This window comes from Syngnathus acus, chromosome 9, assembly GCF_901709675.1.
Source record: "Syngnathus acus chromosome 9, fSynAcu1.2, whole genome shotgun sequence".
Lineage (NCBI taxonomy): Eukaryota > Metazoa > Chordata > Actinopteri > Syngnathiformes > Syngnathidae > Syngnathus > Syngnathus acus.
Window position 1 is genome coordinate 15631094 of NC_051094.1, and position 18138 is coordinate 15649231.

At 40.8% G+C, this 18138-nt stretch overlaps 1 protein-coding gene across 5 annotated transcripts in view; it reads left to right on the forward strand.

The window, feature by feature from the left end:
* The window catches only part of tnc (tenascin C), a 77369-nt gene that overhangs the window by 55802 nt on the left and 3429 nt on the right, over positions 1-18138 (forward strand). For 3 of the 5 annotated variants that reach the window (XM_037258237.1, XM_037258238.1, XM_037258239.1), the window contains 12 exons: positions 2617-2802; positions 4289-4378; positions 5163-5426; positions 9625-9900; positions 14805-14927; positions 15504-15647; positions 15823-15942; positions 16189-16332; positions 16477-16607; positions 16738-16870; positions 17369-17520; positions 18038-18134. In XM_037258237.1, coding sequence (XP_037114132.1) covers positions 2617-2802; positions 4289-4378; positions 5163-5426; positions 9625-9900; positions 14805-14927; positions 15504-15647; positions 15823-15942; positions 16189-16332; positions 16477-16607; positions 16738-16870; positions 17369-17520; positions 18038-18134 — 1860 coding nt within the window. Of the gene's footprint in view, positions 1-2616; positions 2803-4288; positions 4379-5162; positions 5427-9624; positions 9901-13556; positions 13830-14804; positions 14928-15503; positions 15648-15822; positions 15943-16188; positions 16333-16476; positions 16608-16737; positions 16871-17368; positions 17521-18037; positions 18135-18138 lie in introns of all 5 variants that reach the window. The other 2 variants (XM_037258241.1, XM_037258240.1) reach the window with 2 other exon arrangements.

Consider the following 18138-nt stretch of genomic DNA (forward strand, 5'->3'; position numbering starts at 1 on the left):
TTCTAAACCAGTAATTCTTAACCGATGGGTCGGAACACACAAGTGGGTCGTGTATCCATTTTGGTTGGGTTGTGGACAACTAGTAAAACATTATTATTTAGATTTTTTTCTGCTACAGTACAGAGGTGTTCCCAGCTCCCAAGTTGAACATAATTAAGTGAGCAACAGGAAGTCTAGCTTTCTTGCTTTTAGCCCAGGGGTGGGCAAACTTTTTGACTCGCGGGCCGAACTGGGTTCTAAATTTGGACCGGAGGGCCGAACCAGGAGCAGATGGACGTAGTGTTTGTGTGAAGTAATATAAGTGACCTGTAAAGGTCATTGCATAAAAGATTTTGGCCTTTAGTAGGTAGTAAAGCATGGATATTCCAAACAAGTTTTTTGAAAACAAATGCATTTATTAACAGCATTAAAAAAAAAAATCACTAAAAAACTGCTATCAGTGATTCTCATAAAATACGACACTATTATTATGAATAACAGTCTCCATCACTTCAGTGCCTGCAGGTCAGATTAATGAAAAATGTTTATCTTATGAGATCACATCAAACAGCAAACATTCTGACCAAATATATCATCTTGAAGAATCGGTGAAAGCATACATCCAAATAAAGTAATCAAAACGGCAACACGGTGAGGGGTATCTGAACATCAGAGCAGAGTTTTAACTCACAAACACCTGGTAACAGAGGTCAGGAAACGGGAAACACTTCCTTAAAGTAAGCCTTAAGAACTTTACAGGTTAAGATTAGTCGCAAACAGGTGGTGCATCAATGTCCTTGAGCATCCTGCATTGTTTGAAAATGAGAATGGTCGCTAGTTTCAATCCCTGCTATGTGTACAAATCATATTCAAAATGCATTTTTTTACAACAAACTTGAGAGCCTCCCCTTCATTTTCAGTGGGAACAGTGTTGTTGGTCTCCCTTTTTTGCTAGTGCATCATAGTCTGGAGTAAAATTTGTTGTGGCAATTCTTAGGAGAGATCCGTTTACCTCGATCTGTGACGGGTTGATGTGGCTGAACGTCACGTCGCGTACATCGAGCCAAATTGGCCACTCTTTTAACATTCGGCACTCACTTCTTTTCTTCGGGCCACTCGTTTTAATGGAAGGATTCCAGGGGAAGGTTTGTGGGTGGCTTTAGCGTAAAACTGTATCTGAAAGCTCAGCGAGCGAATTACAAGAATGCTGTCGTCACAGCCCACGCTCTAAATTCGGGACTGATACAAATAGAGCGCGAGTGCGCCATGTCCGTACTACTGAGTACGTACGTACACGCACTTGTGAGTGTGCACCGAGCTTTCTGACACGGCTTCCGGTAGTAAATGCGCAGGCGAGCGGTTCCCCATCTACTGGGGAAACGCAGTCATTGCAGGCAAAATGACAAAGAAAAAGTTTAATAATACAATTAATTCAGGGTTGGCGGGCCGGATTAAACGGTCCCGTGGGCCGGATGTGGCCCGCGGGCCGTAGTTTGCCCACCCCTGTTTTAGCCACTAGTTTATAAACAAAGACAGGGCAGCTCAGGCTAGCTGGCTAGCGGATGTTACAGTGAGCAATGTTCTTTTGTTGGTAGGTCATACTCATTTTGAAGGTGTAATAAACAATACATGTGTTAGCAAAGGCTCGACATGTGTTACCTTACCTGCTAGCTGAATTCTCGTGGTATTTGTGAGTTCACAAAAACATCTTGTAAATCCAGCTCGTAATTTTCTCCAAACCGAGCCACTGGTAGTACAGACTGACCACAAAGCAATAATTTGTTTGGGGGCAGGGTATGTGGCTGCGTGGAAAATAAGAGGCGCTATGGCCATCGGCGCACAAATGCATGGACACTGCATTTAATTCTGTTCTCGAAGACTTAGCGCTTACAAATTCCTTTTGCGTGAAGAGCAGCGAGAGGCACTTTTTGCATTTTTAACTGGAAAAGAGGTTTGTGCTTCTTTTACTTCTTGATGAGGATTTCCATTGCCGTGAGAGGTCAAAATAAAAAATTGGTTGGCTGCATAAATTGCCACATCGCTCACTCGACTTATAAGTATTGTACTCAATTGTCCCTCCTTTTCCCAGCAGATCACAGTGGAGCGATCCCAGATTAACACTGTAAAGAATCCTTTCAGCGATTCACAATTCATCAGTCTGGCTCTTGCCAGGTTAATACCTGTGTTAGCAGAGGCTATTTTGAACAAAATATGTTCTTTCTTGTTTCAAACATCTAAAAACACAACTACGCAACAAAAGGAAAATCCGGGGTCTTAGGTGACAGCTGTTGAGAAACACTCTAACAATCTAAATCTGCATTACCTGAATAAAAAGCTACACACTACTACCTATTCTCCACAAACAGGTATGGAATCTATACGGTATATTATTGTATCACCTAGATGAGGTAGAAAGAGAGAGGGGTATGTGAAGGACCACACATTCTACAGGTTTATGAGGAAAGAAGTCCTACTGCGGTGTAATTAATAATGTTTAGTTTTCAAAGGGCCACATATCCCACCAAGTTTAGAATAATGATGAATACGCATTTCCTGTGGTGGGTCGCTCTCAGTCTAATGGAAACAACTTGTCAGAACTTAGCATCAGTATGAAATCAACTTCTCTGTGTGTGTTAGACTTGGATGCCCCCAGGGAGCTTCAGAAGCTGGAGCTGACTGATGAAAGCATCACTCTTGAGTGGAAAAACAGCCACGCTCAGGTGGACAACTACCGCATTAAGTACGGGCCTCTGTCTGGAGGCGAGCACAGAGAGCTACTCTTTCCTGCCGGACTCCAAGACACAACACAGGCTAAGATAATTGGTATGCACACTCCTTGTACCTCCACAGTCCACCCAGTAACTAATAATTGTACCATCCAGTAGAAAGATATATTGCACATTTGCAAGTTGGGCAGTCTGCCCAGCATCTCAAATAGCCGTTTGCGATGAAAAGAGAAATATTGAAATTCCGTTTCAAGATGCATGATAACATTGGTATCCATGGTTTGTCTCTAAGATCAGTTAAGCACAAAGAGTATGAAGTTCACAACAGAGATAGAAATGTTGAATGACGTTTATGATTATTGCTGCAAATGGGTACAGAAGGCACGCTTCCTGTTTTTATCCGTTCATTTACCCTCTCCATTTTATATATCAAAAGTACTCAATATATTTTATGACCTTGGACCAGTTAATGTGTGTCCAAATGAAAGGTACTTTAGCTTCATCGCTGAATGCAAGGTTTTTCTATTCCTTGCACAAACAATGATTTTTGAGTTGTGTCACTGCTCTGTCTGCATCTTACGTCATTGTAAGTGAAAAGCAAGTTTTGACAGTATGAAGTGTTTACTCTTATTATTTGGACGTGCAGTCTGTCTTAATAATTGGACAGTGTTATGTTTTGCCAGCTGATTTCTGCAGTAGCTTTCCTTTGTTTTGGATTGCGAAATGTTTGCCCGTCTACAATAAGGCTGCCTTATGAGAAAACCACCCAGGGGGTTTGGCATTCACTGTTTAAATTGAATCACTATGCTGCTTATTTCTCTTTTGCTCAAGCAAGAGACATGGGCATGTTTTTCATCTATCAATGCTGTTGACATTATAAAGCAGCGCTTTGAGCTTTGTTTTTTATTTTTTTTTATTTTGTCGTAGTTTGTTGATTAGACACAATAAGAGAGGGGAAAAACTTTGTCAAATGGTGTCTTTGTCTGGCACAATTCTTTGTCCTTGGGAGGCCCATCTCATGGAAATAAAGCATAGTGTCCATTCAGCAGACGTCCCCCTCTTCACCACACACCTCAGTAGTGCTTTCACACAGTTATTATCTGTAATTGCCTTCACGCTCGTGATTTTATTGATAATGAGTTTCCTGGGTATTAGGTGTAATTTCATGCTGCAGAACTCTGTGTGTGATGACCTCTGTGGGAGTTAATAAAGGAATTAAAGGCGATCAGGCCTAGAGAGGGCTTAATTGTGGAAACCAAAGGCTTTCCAAAGCCAGCGGTATCATTGGGAGTAGTGTTTCTGCTGCACGACAAGGGCCCTATAGATCCATCAATGCAAACACACCAGCCGTGTTCCACAAGGAGCTCAAGCTTACCATGAAATGCAATTTGGCTGCAACCTATTGTGCTATCACGCCACATGAAAGTGTTTTTGTATTTGCCATGGCCACCGAAGCCATTAGCAGAAACAGCTGGCCACTTGACGAGACAGACTCCCAGCCATTCAGCTCAGGGAAGATAGAGGAATTTGGGCAAACAACCATATCAATTGGTTGATTTTGTTTATTTTGCATGGTTACCTAGGTCTGAGACCCGGCACAGAGTATGGAATGGGAGTGACAGCAGTGAAAGGGGAACGAGAGAGTCTGCCCACGACCACCAATGCTGTGACCGGTATGAAGATTTCACTTACGACTATAAGACAATTAATGTTAACTTTAACAATGACTGTAATTGTCAGTAATGTCCATCATTCAGCAGTTACACTACAGTAGTATGTTTGTCCATTTTGGCAACAAAAATGTTATATTTTCCCAGTCTTGTGGGAGTCTTGATATCTTCTGAAGTTCAGTTTGTTTTGTTCATTTTAGCTAATTCGTCCATTTTGTTTGTCAGGATTCCATCAAATCAAATGTATATACTGTATGTTAATTACAGAAAAGTCTCAATAGTTATCACAGTTCACAAATAGTAACAACATTCCGTTCAAATCTTTGCAATAAATTTAGGCCCTTTAGTGGTGACATTTATTGTCTCGCACACTCTGTCCTGTGTCAGGCTAGCAGATTAACGTCCATTCTCTGTGTATGCAGTTACTGTCATCATTGGGTATAATTTAGTGAAAAGACTAAGGGAGGGAGAAGAAGCTAACAGAATCATTCTTTTGTAGGACGTCACTAAACCATTTGTAACAAAAACAGATGAAAAAAAACAATATTATTGAAAACCCGGTTGCTCTTTCTCATGATGAACTAATTGATTATTGTAAATCACTTCTACAAGGGGATAACATTGTTTCCTTACATTAACCCTCATTTTATTTTGCTTTGTAGGGCCAAACACCTCCCCTTTGACTGATGACGAGGGTGACAATCCACTGTCTCCCTCGCCTTGCATCAGCTCAAAAAGGCCCTGGCGTCAAATCGCAATTTATGAACTAGTGTCCTGTATGTTTCAGCTCTGGATGCACCAAAGGACCTAACTGTTGCAGAGGTGACAGAAACAACAATGATGTTGGAATGGAGGCGCCCCCTGGCCAAGATGGACTCCTACCGACTTGTTTATGTTTCCGCTGATGGTCAAAGAGCAGAGGAAGTGGTCCCAGGAGGCTCTGAGTCCCACACCTTGAGAGGCCTGACACCAGGCATGCTCTATACCATCAGCATCACTGCAGAGAGGGGCCGCAAGACCAGTGCACCATCTACCATCTCTGCACCTACAGGTCGGTGAATATGAATCATTAGCAGTCTTTTTGACGGATAATGTAACATAGCTCCTTACTGGAGAAAGTGATATGGCATTGGTATCAAACACATGGCCCAGGGGCAAGATACGGCTCGCCACATCATTTTATGTGGCCCGCGGAGACAAATTGTGCATCGACTTCACGTGTCAGTATTAAAATTACAACTTGTCTTCACTTTTAAAAAATAGAAGTATTGCTAGTATTGCAATTACCATTCATCTTTTTAAAATATTGGAACAGTTTTTATTCATCTCTTATTTCAATACTTGTTGTCCATCAGTTTGTTGTGTAGCCTATACTGGACTCATATATGGCGTTGACAGTCATAATGGTCCTTCGAAAGAAACTATGATGCGGCCTGATCAGTGAAGTAACAGTCGACACAGACTTCAGCCAAGAAAGGCTCAACTCTTAAAAATAAGAAGTGGAGTCTGTACTTGTCTATCTTTCTGTTTGTTTGTTTGTTTGTTTGTTTGTTTGTTTGTTTGTTTGTTTGTTTGTTTGCTTTCCCACCAGTTTGTTTTATTGATTGTTTCTTAGTTTGTTTCTTTGTGGAGTATAACGTTTTTTGTCTTCCTCCTTGATCCATGCATAAACCCAGTATTGTAACTAAGCAACACATTGATCAATTATCAATTGAACATAACCTACTGCCAAACCTTTTCAATTTGGTTACATATCTGAAGGTTTCTTGATCTCTTTAACCATGTTACTTTTTTGCGTTACTTTTCTTTTTCATTGAAATCTTACCAAAGTGACAAAAATGCATGATTCCAGCAATACATTTTAAGGTCTGTAACATAGATTATCCCATTTTGCAATAATGGTGACAGGGTTGCTTTTGTCAACATGGTCCCGTGACAACAGCATCTGCATTTTGAATGAGCTTTACCACTTTCTTGGCTATCTCATTCAATATTCTGTCACGCCTTTTCAGTCTCTGTGGAGACGGTGCTGCTGATAGAGAAGGGCAGGGAACAACAACAATGCAACCCAAAAACAGTCGAACAATGGCTTTTCTTATGCTACCAGACTTTCCAGCAACTTTAAATAGATTTTTTTTCCCCATTCTCTAACCATCCCCTAACCAGGAACCGAGTCACTTGCAGACCACTGATGACCACACTATCTAATACTGCATGCGCAAACAAGTACAGCCAAGCATCCTATAGTAATGGTCGTACACTTTCAAAGAATAATAGTGGTTCAAAAATACCACTGGTTCATGTAAGTATTGCTGCCCCTCAATGAATTGTTTGTTTGTTTGTTTGGTTGGTTGGTGAAGAACAAAATCTATTGTAATTACAAAATTATATCAAGAAGAGAAAGCACATCAATGGTTAAGTCGTTAAGCACAGTTTACATGTTCAAAAGGGAGTAGGAAGAGGTAAAAAAAAATATCTAGTCCCACCCCTTGTTCTTACATGACTCTCATAATAATGCAAAAATAAGTTATTTGTTGGAATTAATTGTTTGCCTGAAGTAATACCGTCTATTTCTTCGACTGGGGCTCATATATAGTATGTGGAAATACATTTGCCATTACTGTGTAGTATTAATTTTCCCTCATCCTAAAAACAAAACAAAATAATTGTGGCACACTTACACACAATTGTCAAATCACCTTATGCAATAAGTTTCAACATCTGTGGACAAAAATCAAAATACGTGGGAAAAGAAAAAGATCTATAAATAACGGCTCATTGTGTATTTCTGGACTGCACTTTAATTATAATGGGCAGGGTGATGGCAGTGGTGGTGTGGGGAGGGCCATTGAATAATGTTCATTCATGTGGTAATTGTTGACGTGAGCCTTGCTCCCCTCTGGTTTTGTGCGATTTGACCACGATGAACTCTGGCTCTGTCAGATAAAAGGCCACATGCTGGGACTCCTGTTAAAACATTGTCTCTGAAATCAGCAGCCTTCTAATCCACAGCCTGCGTTGATCTGAGCTGAGCCTTTATCGTCTCCAGACATGAACGTAGATTGGACTCGTTTTACAGGAGGAATTGGAGAGGTTTGGATGGACGGTTCAGTGATCTACTTACTGCCTTAGTGACGATTACAAGAATTTAATTTAATAGTGTTTGAAGGGATCTACTGAGAGGCAGATGCAAATGTTTTATGTGAATATAATACTTGAATGATAAATGGAGAAACAGACCACCGTCATAAGGCTCACACCAAATTTGTCACAACGTGCCGTTGCATGCCTTGTGCAATTTCCCCTTGACGATTTTCCACAAGTACTTTAATGCACTCGTTGTCGCAGCAGGTCCCTTGTTGACCTTTGTCTGACGTGCCATGTTCCTTTTCTTTGTTGACTTTATTGGTGGCCTGCACTTTGTCTTTGTGGTATGATGTCTCCTAATAATCTACCTACATTGCATGTTTTGAAAATGAGGTCTGCAACCCATGGCTCCAGTGCCGCATGCGGCTCTTTCATCCTTCAGCTGTGGCTCTCTGAGACTTTGGAAATTTTAGTTTTCAAATGTATTTCTAAATTTGAAGATTATGGTCCTCTTTTGTTATTAAACTTAAACATTTACTTTGGGGGGGGGGGGGGGGGGGGTCAATATATGCGCCATAGGCATCAAGATTTATTGAGCTGTTTGACCTATAGTAGCCAAACATGGCTACATGCAAGGAGAGAAAAGTTTCTTAAGAAAATGGAATGTTTAATTCCACCCACCACTCCGGCTACTTGCTATTGAATGAGTCGCTAGATTGTTTGCCTAATGCTGTAAATCAGTCTTTCTTTTCTGATCACAAGGTGATCCTAATAAGATGCTGTCGGGGTCGAGGGAAAAAAAAAAAGGCAAGCCAAGAGGCCAAGAGCGAATGCGCCAGCCCCACCCGCTTCCTCAAATGACATTGATATCCATCCATCCATTTTCTATACCGCTTGTCCCCACGGGGGTCGCGGGCGTGCTGGAGTCTATCTCAGCAGTCATCGGGCAGTAAGCGGAGGACACCATGAACCGATTGCCAGCCAATTGCGAACAACCATCCGCACTCGCACTCACACCTAAGGGCAGTTTGGAGTGCTCAATCGGCCTACCAAGCATGTTTTTGGGATGTGGGAGGAAACCGGAGTGCCCGAGATGTCAGAGAGATTTATTCATTTAGTTACTTTTGTCATTAAGCATTTTTATTCTGATTAGGCTTTTAATCCAAATGAATGCGTCCTAAAAACATAGCCACTGTCTCTCAGGACATCTGCTCTCCATAAACTTGGCAGTGTTGAGGACATTGCGAGTTGTAATGTTTTTCTGCACCCTCTATATCATTCTAATCTATTCTCTGAATGTGCTCATAAGGGTCTCGTATTACAGCCTGCTGCACATTGTTCCGCATGGCTTCCGCACTTCTGTTTGAAGTGGACAGTGTACTTTCTACCGTTCTGGCAGGGCTACACTGCACCTTCAAATGTTAATGGCTCAATTGTGGTCATTAATGCACACAAGCTGCATTGCATGTCTCACTGTTGCTTTCAATTTTAAAGTCTTCTCTCTCATATGGTAATATGGATGTTATGGCTATAGGCAGGCATCAATAATGAGATGCTTTGTTCAGGTCTGTTCTTTTGTAGTGAAAATTGCAGAATATGTCTTCCTCAGTCAAGTGAAAGCAGCATTTTCCTTTGAGACAGCAAAATGAAATGACTGAAATACAGCACCATTAGTGTCAACATTTTCGCTGCTACCACCTACGGTCTCACAAAACACCACTCATGTTTGCTCGGATGTTCAACCCATGCATTATAATAAACGTTTTGGAATGCTTTGTTTGTATGCTAACGTTTAGACCAATATCAGATGGATTCTATCAAAATATTGGCATTATGATGCAGCCCTAACTGTCAGCACGGCCAGGTGAACCTTGAAAGCCATATTGTTCTGTGTGAGTTGGAAGTTGGACCCCTATTGGCTATTGCATGACTGCGGCATAGCTGGAAATGTCATATGGACTAATCTTAATAGCTTCGGCTTCTAAAATCTACATAGATGTTGTTAATGGGAACAATGAGTTCACCCAGTTGTGTGTGTGAAGAGAACTGGTCGGGGAGAGGGGGGGGGTCCACAAGATCATTTAAAAAAAACATGGCGGACTCTCCATTCTTTCTATGTCATCACCCTGTAACTCCATATTGATATGTTTTTCATCACCCAGCGGACGAGAAGCCCATGGTGACACATGTCAGTGTCAGCGATGTGTCATGGGACAGCTTCCTCCTGTCCTGGTCCGCAGACGAAGGGGCCTTTGAAGCATTTCTGATCGAGATCACTGATGCAGAGACGGGCGCTGAGTGGCAAAATCACACTGTGCCCGCCGATGCTCGCAGCATTGTCATCTCTGGCCTCACTCCCATCACCTGGTACAGGGCCAATCTGTACGGGGTGTACAGGGGCCTGCTGTTAGATCCTGTCTTTGCAGACACCATCACAGGTATAAACACCGTCAATGCTGTGGCCTCACTCTTTCCTTTGCTTGAGTCCTCTCTTGCTGCTTCACACTATGAGAGTGATTATCTTGTTGTCTTCGTGGAATTCCGCTCTGTTCACCACCGACTTCAGTTCTCTCCCGTGGAGGTTTTAAAAAACAAACGGTTATTTTCTCCTTTTCCTTTCCTTTTAAAAACTATAAACTACAGCCTCAAAATTACCCTGGACCTAAGTTTGTAGAATGTTTATTTTATAAAAGGTGAAATAATTGGTATTTGCCCTGTGACTGAAATTCTTTGGTTGAAAGTCTGCATTGAAATCTGGAAAAGCAGGTTTTGTTCCCTTTCATTTGTTAGCACAAACATTTAAATTGTTGGAAAAGCACATTAAGAAACACAGACTAACCCATCACCCACTGCCAGACTTCATGCCAGACGCCAGTGTGACTAACTCAAATTCACCAACAACACCCAGACATAGTTACGGAACTAATGCTCCATTCCAGAAAAGTTAGACGTATATACTACACACTTTGTTACTTCCTTGGAGGATATAAAATATGTAGTCCAATTTAGTAATCAAAAACATGACTAATGAATGTAACATGTTGGTATTTGTTTTTTTTAATTGAACATTCGATTTAATCAGCAAACCTGGCCACAAAAGTCCTGTTTTTTTCAGCCAAGATAAGTTTTTAAAATAAACTTGTAAACGTTTGAGAGCACATGTTGTGTTGAATTGTGATATGTAGTACAACAATTAAATACAAATAACTTAATGGCCTCCGGTGTACAGAAGTCTGTCTTGGCCATAAAATCCAGTTACATGAATAGTAGTTTGTAAGTTTGGTGTTCCATTGCACTTTTATTTATTGGAGATTAGATGTCCAACTTTATTGCAGTTTTTGTTTATTTTTTTATATTTTCCCATTTTGAACAATTATGAAAATTGGGCTAAACCCCCCCCCCCCCCCCCCCCCCACACACACACACACACAACCATGTCATTTGTGTTAAAATGGGTCACAAACTCGACCTTAAAGATGTCAGTCTGCATGCTGAAAAGCAACTGAGGCCCTATTTTCATAGACAGTGCATGTGCATTTGAGCGTAAAAACTGGCACATTTTGATTTCCGTGCTTGCATTTTGGCCCAATTTCCTCTGTTTGGGATTTTGTCAGACCGTGCTGCAACATGCTGGGAAATCCAGTGGATTGGAGACGAGTTTTTTTTTTACATGCCGTGATCCATCCAACAAATTGGTAGTAGAAAGTACAATTATTTCTAGATTATCTAAAAGCAGGTCTAAGTTTTGAGGCAGGTGATGTAATGCATTCGTGATGTATTTGATCAAAGTGGAGGCAGACAGATTCTGAGCTCTGCGTGATGTGTGGTGGCTCACGTTTCTGTGAATAAGGGCTATGTAAAAAACCTGACTTAAGTTCAATCAAGAGAACATTTTCAAATATTACACACTACTCTATAACAATACCCCCGACAAACAATAAGATTCTTGTAGGCCGATTGGCAACGTCGTAAAACTGAATCAATCCTCGCTTTATTCACAGTTTTATGAGTCTCATTCCAGCATGAAGCATCATTTAACATTTTAAAGACTGATCGGTCAAGTGAGGAAAAAAATGGGAGAACTGACAGGAATTAAATAAAAAACCCGAGGCTTTGTATGAGACTTCTCGTCTGTATGCATCCCAAGTCCCCCAAAGACTGGGCCGCGCTTCATTCTCAGGCTGCCATTGCCCTTGCCTTTGCCAGGGGCTTCTGAGGCCACGCAGAATATGGCATACACTCAACACAGTCTATTGTCGCCATGTTAATGGTCGATCAAACCATTTTTTTTCAAGAGCATTAAGCATTCCAAGTAGTGAATGCAGGCACTGACTAACTTAATTATGTCGTGCACAGTAGTCAACACTAGTCAAGTGGAGAAAGACATTACAAGGGAGATTAAGTCCTCCAACTGAAAAACATTAAGCACGGAAACTTTGATTAGCCAAATAGTTTTATGTAACAAATGAACAATGTTACCACAAACAGATGTGGACAGCATGCCGAATTACCTTGAATCTCTTTGGATTTCTGTCACCACAAACTAGCAGTAAAGTTGTCAGGTGTAACTGGTACATAGTTTCTGCTTGCAGAACACTTGTTGCCGCAGGCGATGCTCCATGACCTCATCCAAATGACAAGCTCGCTTTTGTGAGTGGCGATTCTGTTCCCCCAAGACGTGGGGGTGTGCAGAAAGACACAGTGGAAGTAGAAGTGGTACGGTGGAGAGGAGTGACAGCTCCTTGTTGATTTGTCTGTTCTGTTTCTCATTTCCACTGCTTCTTCTCACAACAAATGCCTTGCGCATTTCTTTCCTCGTAAGGAAAAGGGGCTTGAGGTGAACCCTTACAACACTCACATTTGGTGGTGTTTTAATGAGCAGTGGCACTAGGATTTATTCTAGGTTTTTCTTAGCCTTAAAATGCCTTTTTCTTTTCCAGACTGCTTTAAAAGCTCCGTCTGATCCATGTGTCCTTGGATCCATAGATGCTACCGGACGTTTCTCTGGCTAATTAGCTTGTGGGTTTACTGTTGTCTTCCTATAGGCTGCTAAAAATGGCTGCCAGTCAAACAGCTTTTCAACAACCCATACACGCATTTGTGAAATGAGAGGTAGTGGGATGAGCTTTTCCACTCGTACAAATATTATTGTCAAACATTGTCTATTCTGTCATGAAATTTTGGAGATTCGAAATGGCTTGGACGAACTTGAAACCAGTCACAAGAAGGAGTCATTTCATATTGCTTGACAAAACTCCTTTCAACTTTGCATTTACTAGGATCTGGGTCATTTGCTTTCAGTACACTGTGACTTATCCTGGAGGAGTTTCTAAGATGTGCTGTCCCAAGTTTTAAACTCAGCGTTAAGCAGAATGGATTCGATTCCCAAGCATCCGGACCAAGTTAAATTGAACAAAACATGGCTTTTAACCCAGTTATGACTTCTCTAAAATTACAGATGGGATACATTTCTTTTCTGTTTCTTTTTCTTAAACTAACACTTCAAATTCATTTTGTTTGCAAACTTGTCAGTCAAAAAAATCAATAGGTTGAGGTGGAAAACAACTTTTTAATTGCAAGATTTAAGGTTTTGATGATGATCTTTTTGCACTTACACAAAGGTTTTTAATACATATCCAGATAAAGAATTTATGAAGTACGCCCTTAAAAATACTGGGTTACAAACAACTCAACAAATTTATTTTGCCCAAAACACTCAGAATTCTTTTTTTTTTTTGCAAAACAACACAAAGTTTGATCAAAGTGCACCAACTTCCTGGGTTGGTCCAGTCTTTTAACCCAGCAGTTTTAAAGGTGTGTTAGCCTAGCAGGTACCAAATAATGAATTTGAGTAGCATTCAAAATATTACTTTTGTTGTGTTTCGACCTAATATACAGGATTAGGGACTTTTGTGTGAAGTTAGTCAAATCTGTGGTCTACTGAATTTTGTAGAGAGACAGTATTTCAAAACTCAGGCTTCATGTTGCTGAATTTCCATTTCAGATCGATTTCATTTCATAACGGTGTTCCTATTACGTAAAAGCATTCTCGAGTTTAACAGAAGAGCAAATCTGACCTTCCCTTGTCACTCAGAGACTGAACCACAGGTCCAGGCTCTCCTACTGTCTGACATCACTCCTGAGAGCTTTAGATTGGTGTGGACAGCAGATGACGATACCTTCGACACCTTTGTCATAATGGTGAGCCAGGCTGAGAGCCCTGACCAACCCCAAGAGCTGGTGTTGGGTGGCGAAGAGAGAAGCACAGAAGTGACGGACCTCAACGAGGACACAGAGTACAAAATTGAAATCTTTGGACTAATTTTGGGAAGGCGCTCCAAGTCTGTAATCGAGGGGGTGAGAACAGGTACAGCTTGAAAGGATGGCTCTCAATGAAAATCTGGGAAGAGATATTCAGTTTTATTTGTTTTGTCAATGTTTTTTTCCTCTTATATATGTTCTCACAAGCATGGAAAGGTCCAGGATATTGTCTTTTTTAATGTGTTTACTAACCAAACAATGTCCAGACTACTTGGTGCAAAGTCTAAAATCTTACGTATGTTTCCTTTGAGAAGTAGATTTAGAACATGCATCTTTATGGCACGGTTGTATTTGTGTGGCCTTGTGTCACTGGCTTGGTGTCTACCAGTAACCCTGAGTGGTTGAAGTGAACTGAAAAACTGCATAAAAAATGAAATATTCCAAACTGGGTCTAAAGTTTCATCTGAAATTTTTCAGACACATCCGTTGGCTCCCACTCAGGACGTTTACTGAGCTTTTCTGCAATCCTATTGTGATATTATTTTCGTCTGGTTGTCCTACCAGTGATGTCTTTGATTTTTTTTTTTTGTGTGGGATAGAGATGGGGTTACTGTCTCTGTCTTATACTGTACAACTGTTGCCTATGAATGTGTCCCTTTTCCTCCCTGGGGGTAAGGCTTTACTCTTGGGTTGTGTGGTGGATGTTTTGTCTCTTGATGAAATGGGGGCAATCTCCTCAGGTCTGTCACGCCAGATACTATTACTACTGGCCGTTACTGGGAAGTAGTCTGTCAGCGCTGGTCTTCTTTTGTTTGTCTACATCACTTCACAATCCCACTCTTTTCCCCTCCTTTCTTCTGTGCCTTCTAGCAAATCTCTGATAAAGCTACAGTCCCTGTATTTTCTGCTTTAACAAATGTATTTTCATGCTAAAATGCTTGATTTCATGCATTATTAAATGCTCATTGATGCACTCTTATGTTCCTGTTCCATACTATGACTAGTCTGAGAACACAAAAATCATGTTGACTCACTCCCTCCTGTTTTGTCTCTTTTGTGTCCCTTGTGTCATTTCTACCAGATCTGGGACCACCCAAAGGTATACGCTTCTCTGATGTCACTGACTCATCTGCTACTGTCCACTGGGCAGTTCCAAGAGCCCGCGTAGACAGCTACAGGGTTACATATGTGCCTGCTCATGGAGGTCAGTCTCATCATGTTCGAACAACATGAATTAAGGCAACTTGACAATCTCTGTCAAGAAAACCAACCCATGACCTACGTATATCTAAATCTTTATAACCGCTGGCACTTTAACTCTAAGCTACATAAAATGTGACTCGGAAGGAACTTGTATATTATGCAAAATATACTTTACAGATACATTGTGGGGCATTGAATACAGTGTTAGCACGGATTAGCTAACATTTGTGACTAACGTGTAGTGTTACCTTGAGATGATGGATGGATGGATGGATGGATGGATGGATGGATGGATGGATGGATGGATGGATGGATGGATGGATGGATGGATGGATGGATGGATGGATGGATGGATGGATGGATGGATGGATGGATGGATGGATGGATGGATGGATGGAGCGTGCGTACGTGTGTATGTGTGTGTGCGTAGGTGCATGCATGCTGCATATTTCAAATGTTCAATATGAGCTCTTCAATTGCATTGTTTTTACGGTGTGATGTGCATTTTTCATGATCACACTTTCTATAGAGTGTCAATGATATTTCTTGATTGACACTGAACTGTTTGGGCACTCAGGGAATGCTAAGACTCTGACAGTGGACGGATCAAACCCGCAGACTGTTCTACCCAACCTGATACCTGGTGTCACCTACCAGGTTACTGTTGTTGCAGTCAAGGCTCAAAGGGAGAGTCAGCCTGGATCAGACAGTGTCACGACTGGTAAGATTTGTGTTACACTGACAAATGCAGTTTATTGTCACACAGTTGCCGGAGACTTCAATAGGAAGACATGCACCATCAAATTTAATGCAAGATAAAAAAATATATACTTGATTCCACACTTGATTCCTCCAAACCTTCCCACCAGCTTAATGTTTTATTGTTTGTGTTACAGCTTTAGATAAACCCCGTGGTCTGACTGCAGTCAATATCACAGACACGGAAGCTCTACTTCTCTGGCAGCCTGCCATTGCTACAGTTGATGGCTATGTTATTACCTATAGTGCAGACTCAGGTAAGAATTTACATACACTGCTTCAAACCTAAGCTAATTACCTACAACCAGCTGTGGACATCAATCTATTTGCTATATTAACAGAGAAACTAAAAGATGTGGTTAAAGTACCAAAGGTTTGATGCCAGTACTACTTTATATCTCAAACACAATTCAAAATTCAATCTAGCATTTCATCTATTGAAACTATTCACTACCACTCTCAAGCTGCTTGATTTTTATTCCTAACATTTTGTGTTCCCCCAGTGGCTCCAGTGATGGAGCGTGTGTCAGGAAATGTGGTGGAGTTTGCAATGACTACCCTGGTGCCAGCAACGCGATATACTGTAAAGGTCTATGCCATAAGGGATTTGGCCAAGAGCGCAGTCACTACAACAGAATTTACCACCGGTGGGCTTACGTTTGAGCATAAAAGAATTCAAATATTTCAATGCAGATTGACTTCATTCAAATGTTGATCAAATGACAAATTGTGATGCATTAGACATGAACAATCCAATCTGTAGCTGCTAACTAACCCCTTTTTCTGTTAAGATGTGGATGCCCCTCAGGACCTGGCAGCAACCAATATCCAGACAGAGTCAGGCATGTTGACTTGGAGGCCGCCACGTGCTGACATTACTGGGTACATCCTCAGTTTTGAGTCTTCTGATGGTGTCTTCCGGGTAAATAGATATTGTACTTCACGCATTCTGATCTTTTTAAGATCGACATTGCCAATATTTCTTGTGTAATTTCGCTCTTTAATTATTATAAATGAAGTCAGTAACATAACATATTATGACCTCATCTCAGGAGGTGGTTCTCAGTCCGACTGCAGTTTCCTACAACATGGTTCAACTCAGTGCCTCAACAGAATACTCAGTCAGGCTGCAGGCCATAGCAGGGCCCAAGAGAAGCAGAGTCATCAGCACTGTCTTCACAACCAGTAAGTAAAAGCATGACCACTGTATGATGACGAAAAAAAAACACATCAGATACAAGTTGATGGACCGTATGTTCAATCCTATAAGTCCTTAATATTCACCCCATAAATAGATGGGGCTACCAAATAAGCACTGTGATTTCCAACCAACGTGCCATAGGTAATTTGTCAATTGCCACTTGGGTAATATTTTACAGTACACCATAAATACGACATAAGTCACGACAAAAATTAGACCCTTGTTCTCTACGGCATTCTTGCTTCATTTTGGCTATTTCCGTTCTCATCTCTGATATAAAATTAAACTGATTAGATGCCTCAATAAATTATGACATGTATAATTGTATAATTATTTTTTTATTGTTACAATTAGTACTTGATTGGTTAAGTGACATCCTCAGGTAGCATTTAGTTATTAACTGGCATCATTGGGGAGCCAGAACTTAAGTGTGTGTGTGCGTGTGTGTGCGTGTGTGTGCGTGCGTGCGTCTGTGTTTCTAGCTGGCGTGCTCTACAAATATCCAAGGGACTGTTCCCAGGCCTTGCTAAATGGTGACACCCAGTCTGGCCTGTACACCATCTATCTGGTTGGGGATGAGAGCCAGGCCCTTCAGGTCTACTGTGACATGACCACTGACGGAGGTGGATGGATTGTGAGTCACTGACATATTTAACATACATACGTATGTTGGAGAGAGACCCTAAATGTTCTTATTTTAAAATTCTTTACAGGCGCCTCAATAAAATTTCAAAGATCAATAAAGTTTCTATGTAGTATCTATCTATCTATCTATCTATCTATCTATCTATCTATCTATCTATCTATCTATCTATCTATCTATCTATCTATCTATCTATCTATCTATCTATCTATCTATCTATCTATCTATCTATCTATCTATCTATCTATCTATCTATCTGTCTGTCTGTCCATCTATCTCAAATTGGCTACTTGCTTAATTAAACATATCTTTCAACCAAAAACCTGAAAACATTGTTAATACAGTATTATCAGTATTTGGTTTAGTTTTTCACGATTTCTAAAAAGATGAATAAAAGACCAAGGCCTTATTGTAGGAAGGTGGATAATAAGAATGTAAGTGTTTATGAGAAATCAAATCACATAAATCCTGCATAATCAAATCTTTCTGTTATATTTTTCCTTTACAGATTTTCCTCAAACGCCAAAGTGGCAGACTGGAGTTTTTCCGCAATTGGAAGAATTACACAGCTGGCTTTGGAGACATAAATGACGAATTCTGGCTGGGTAT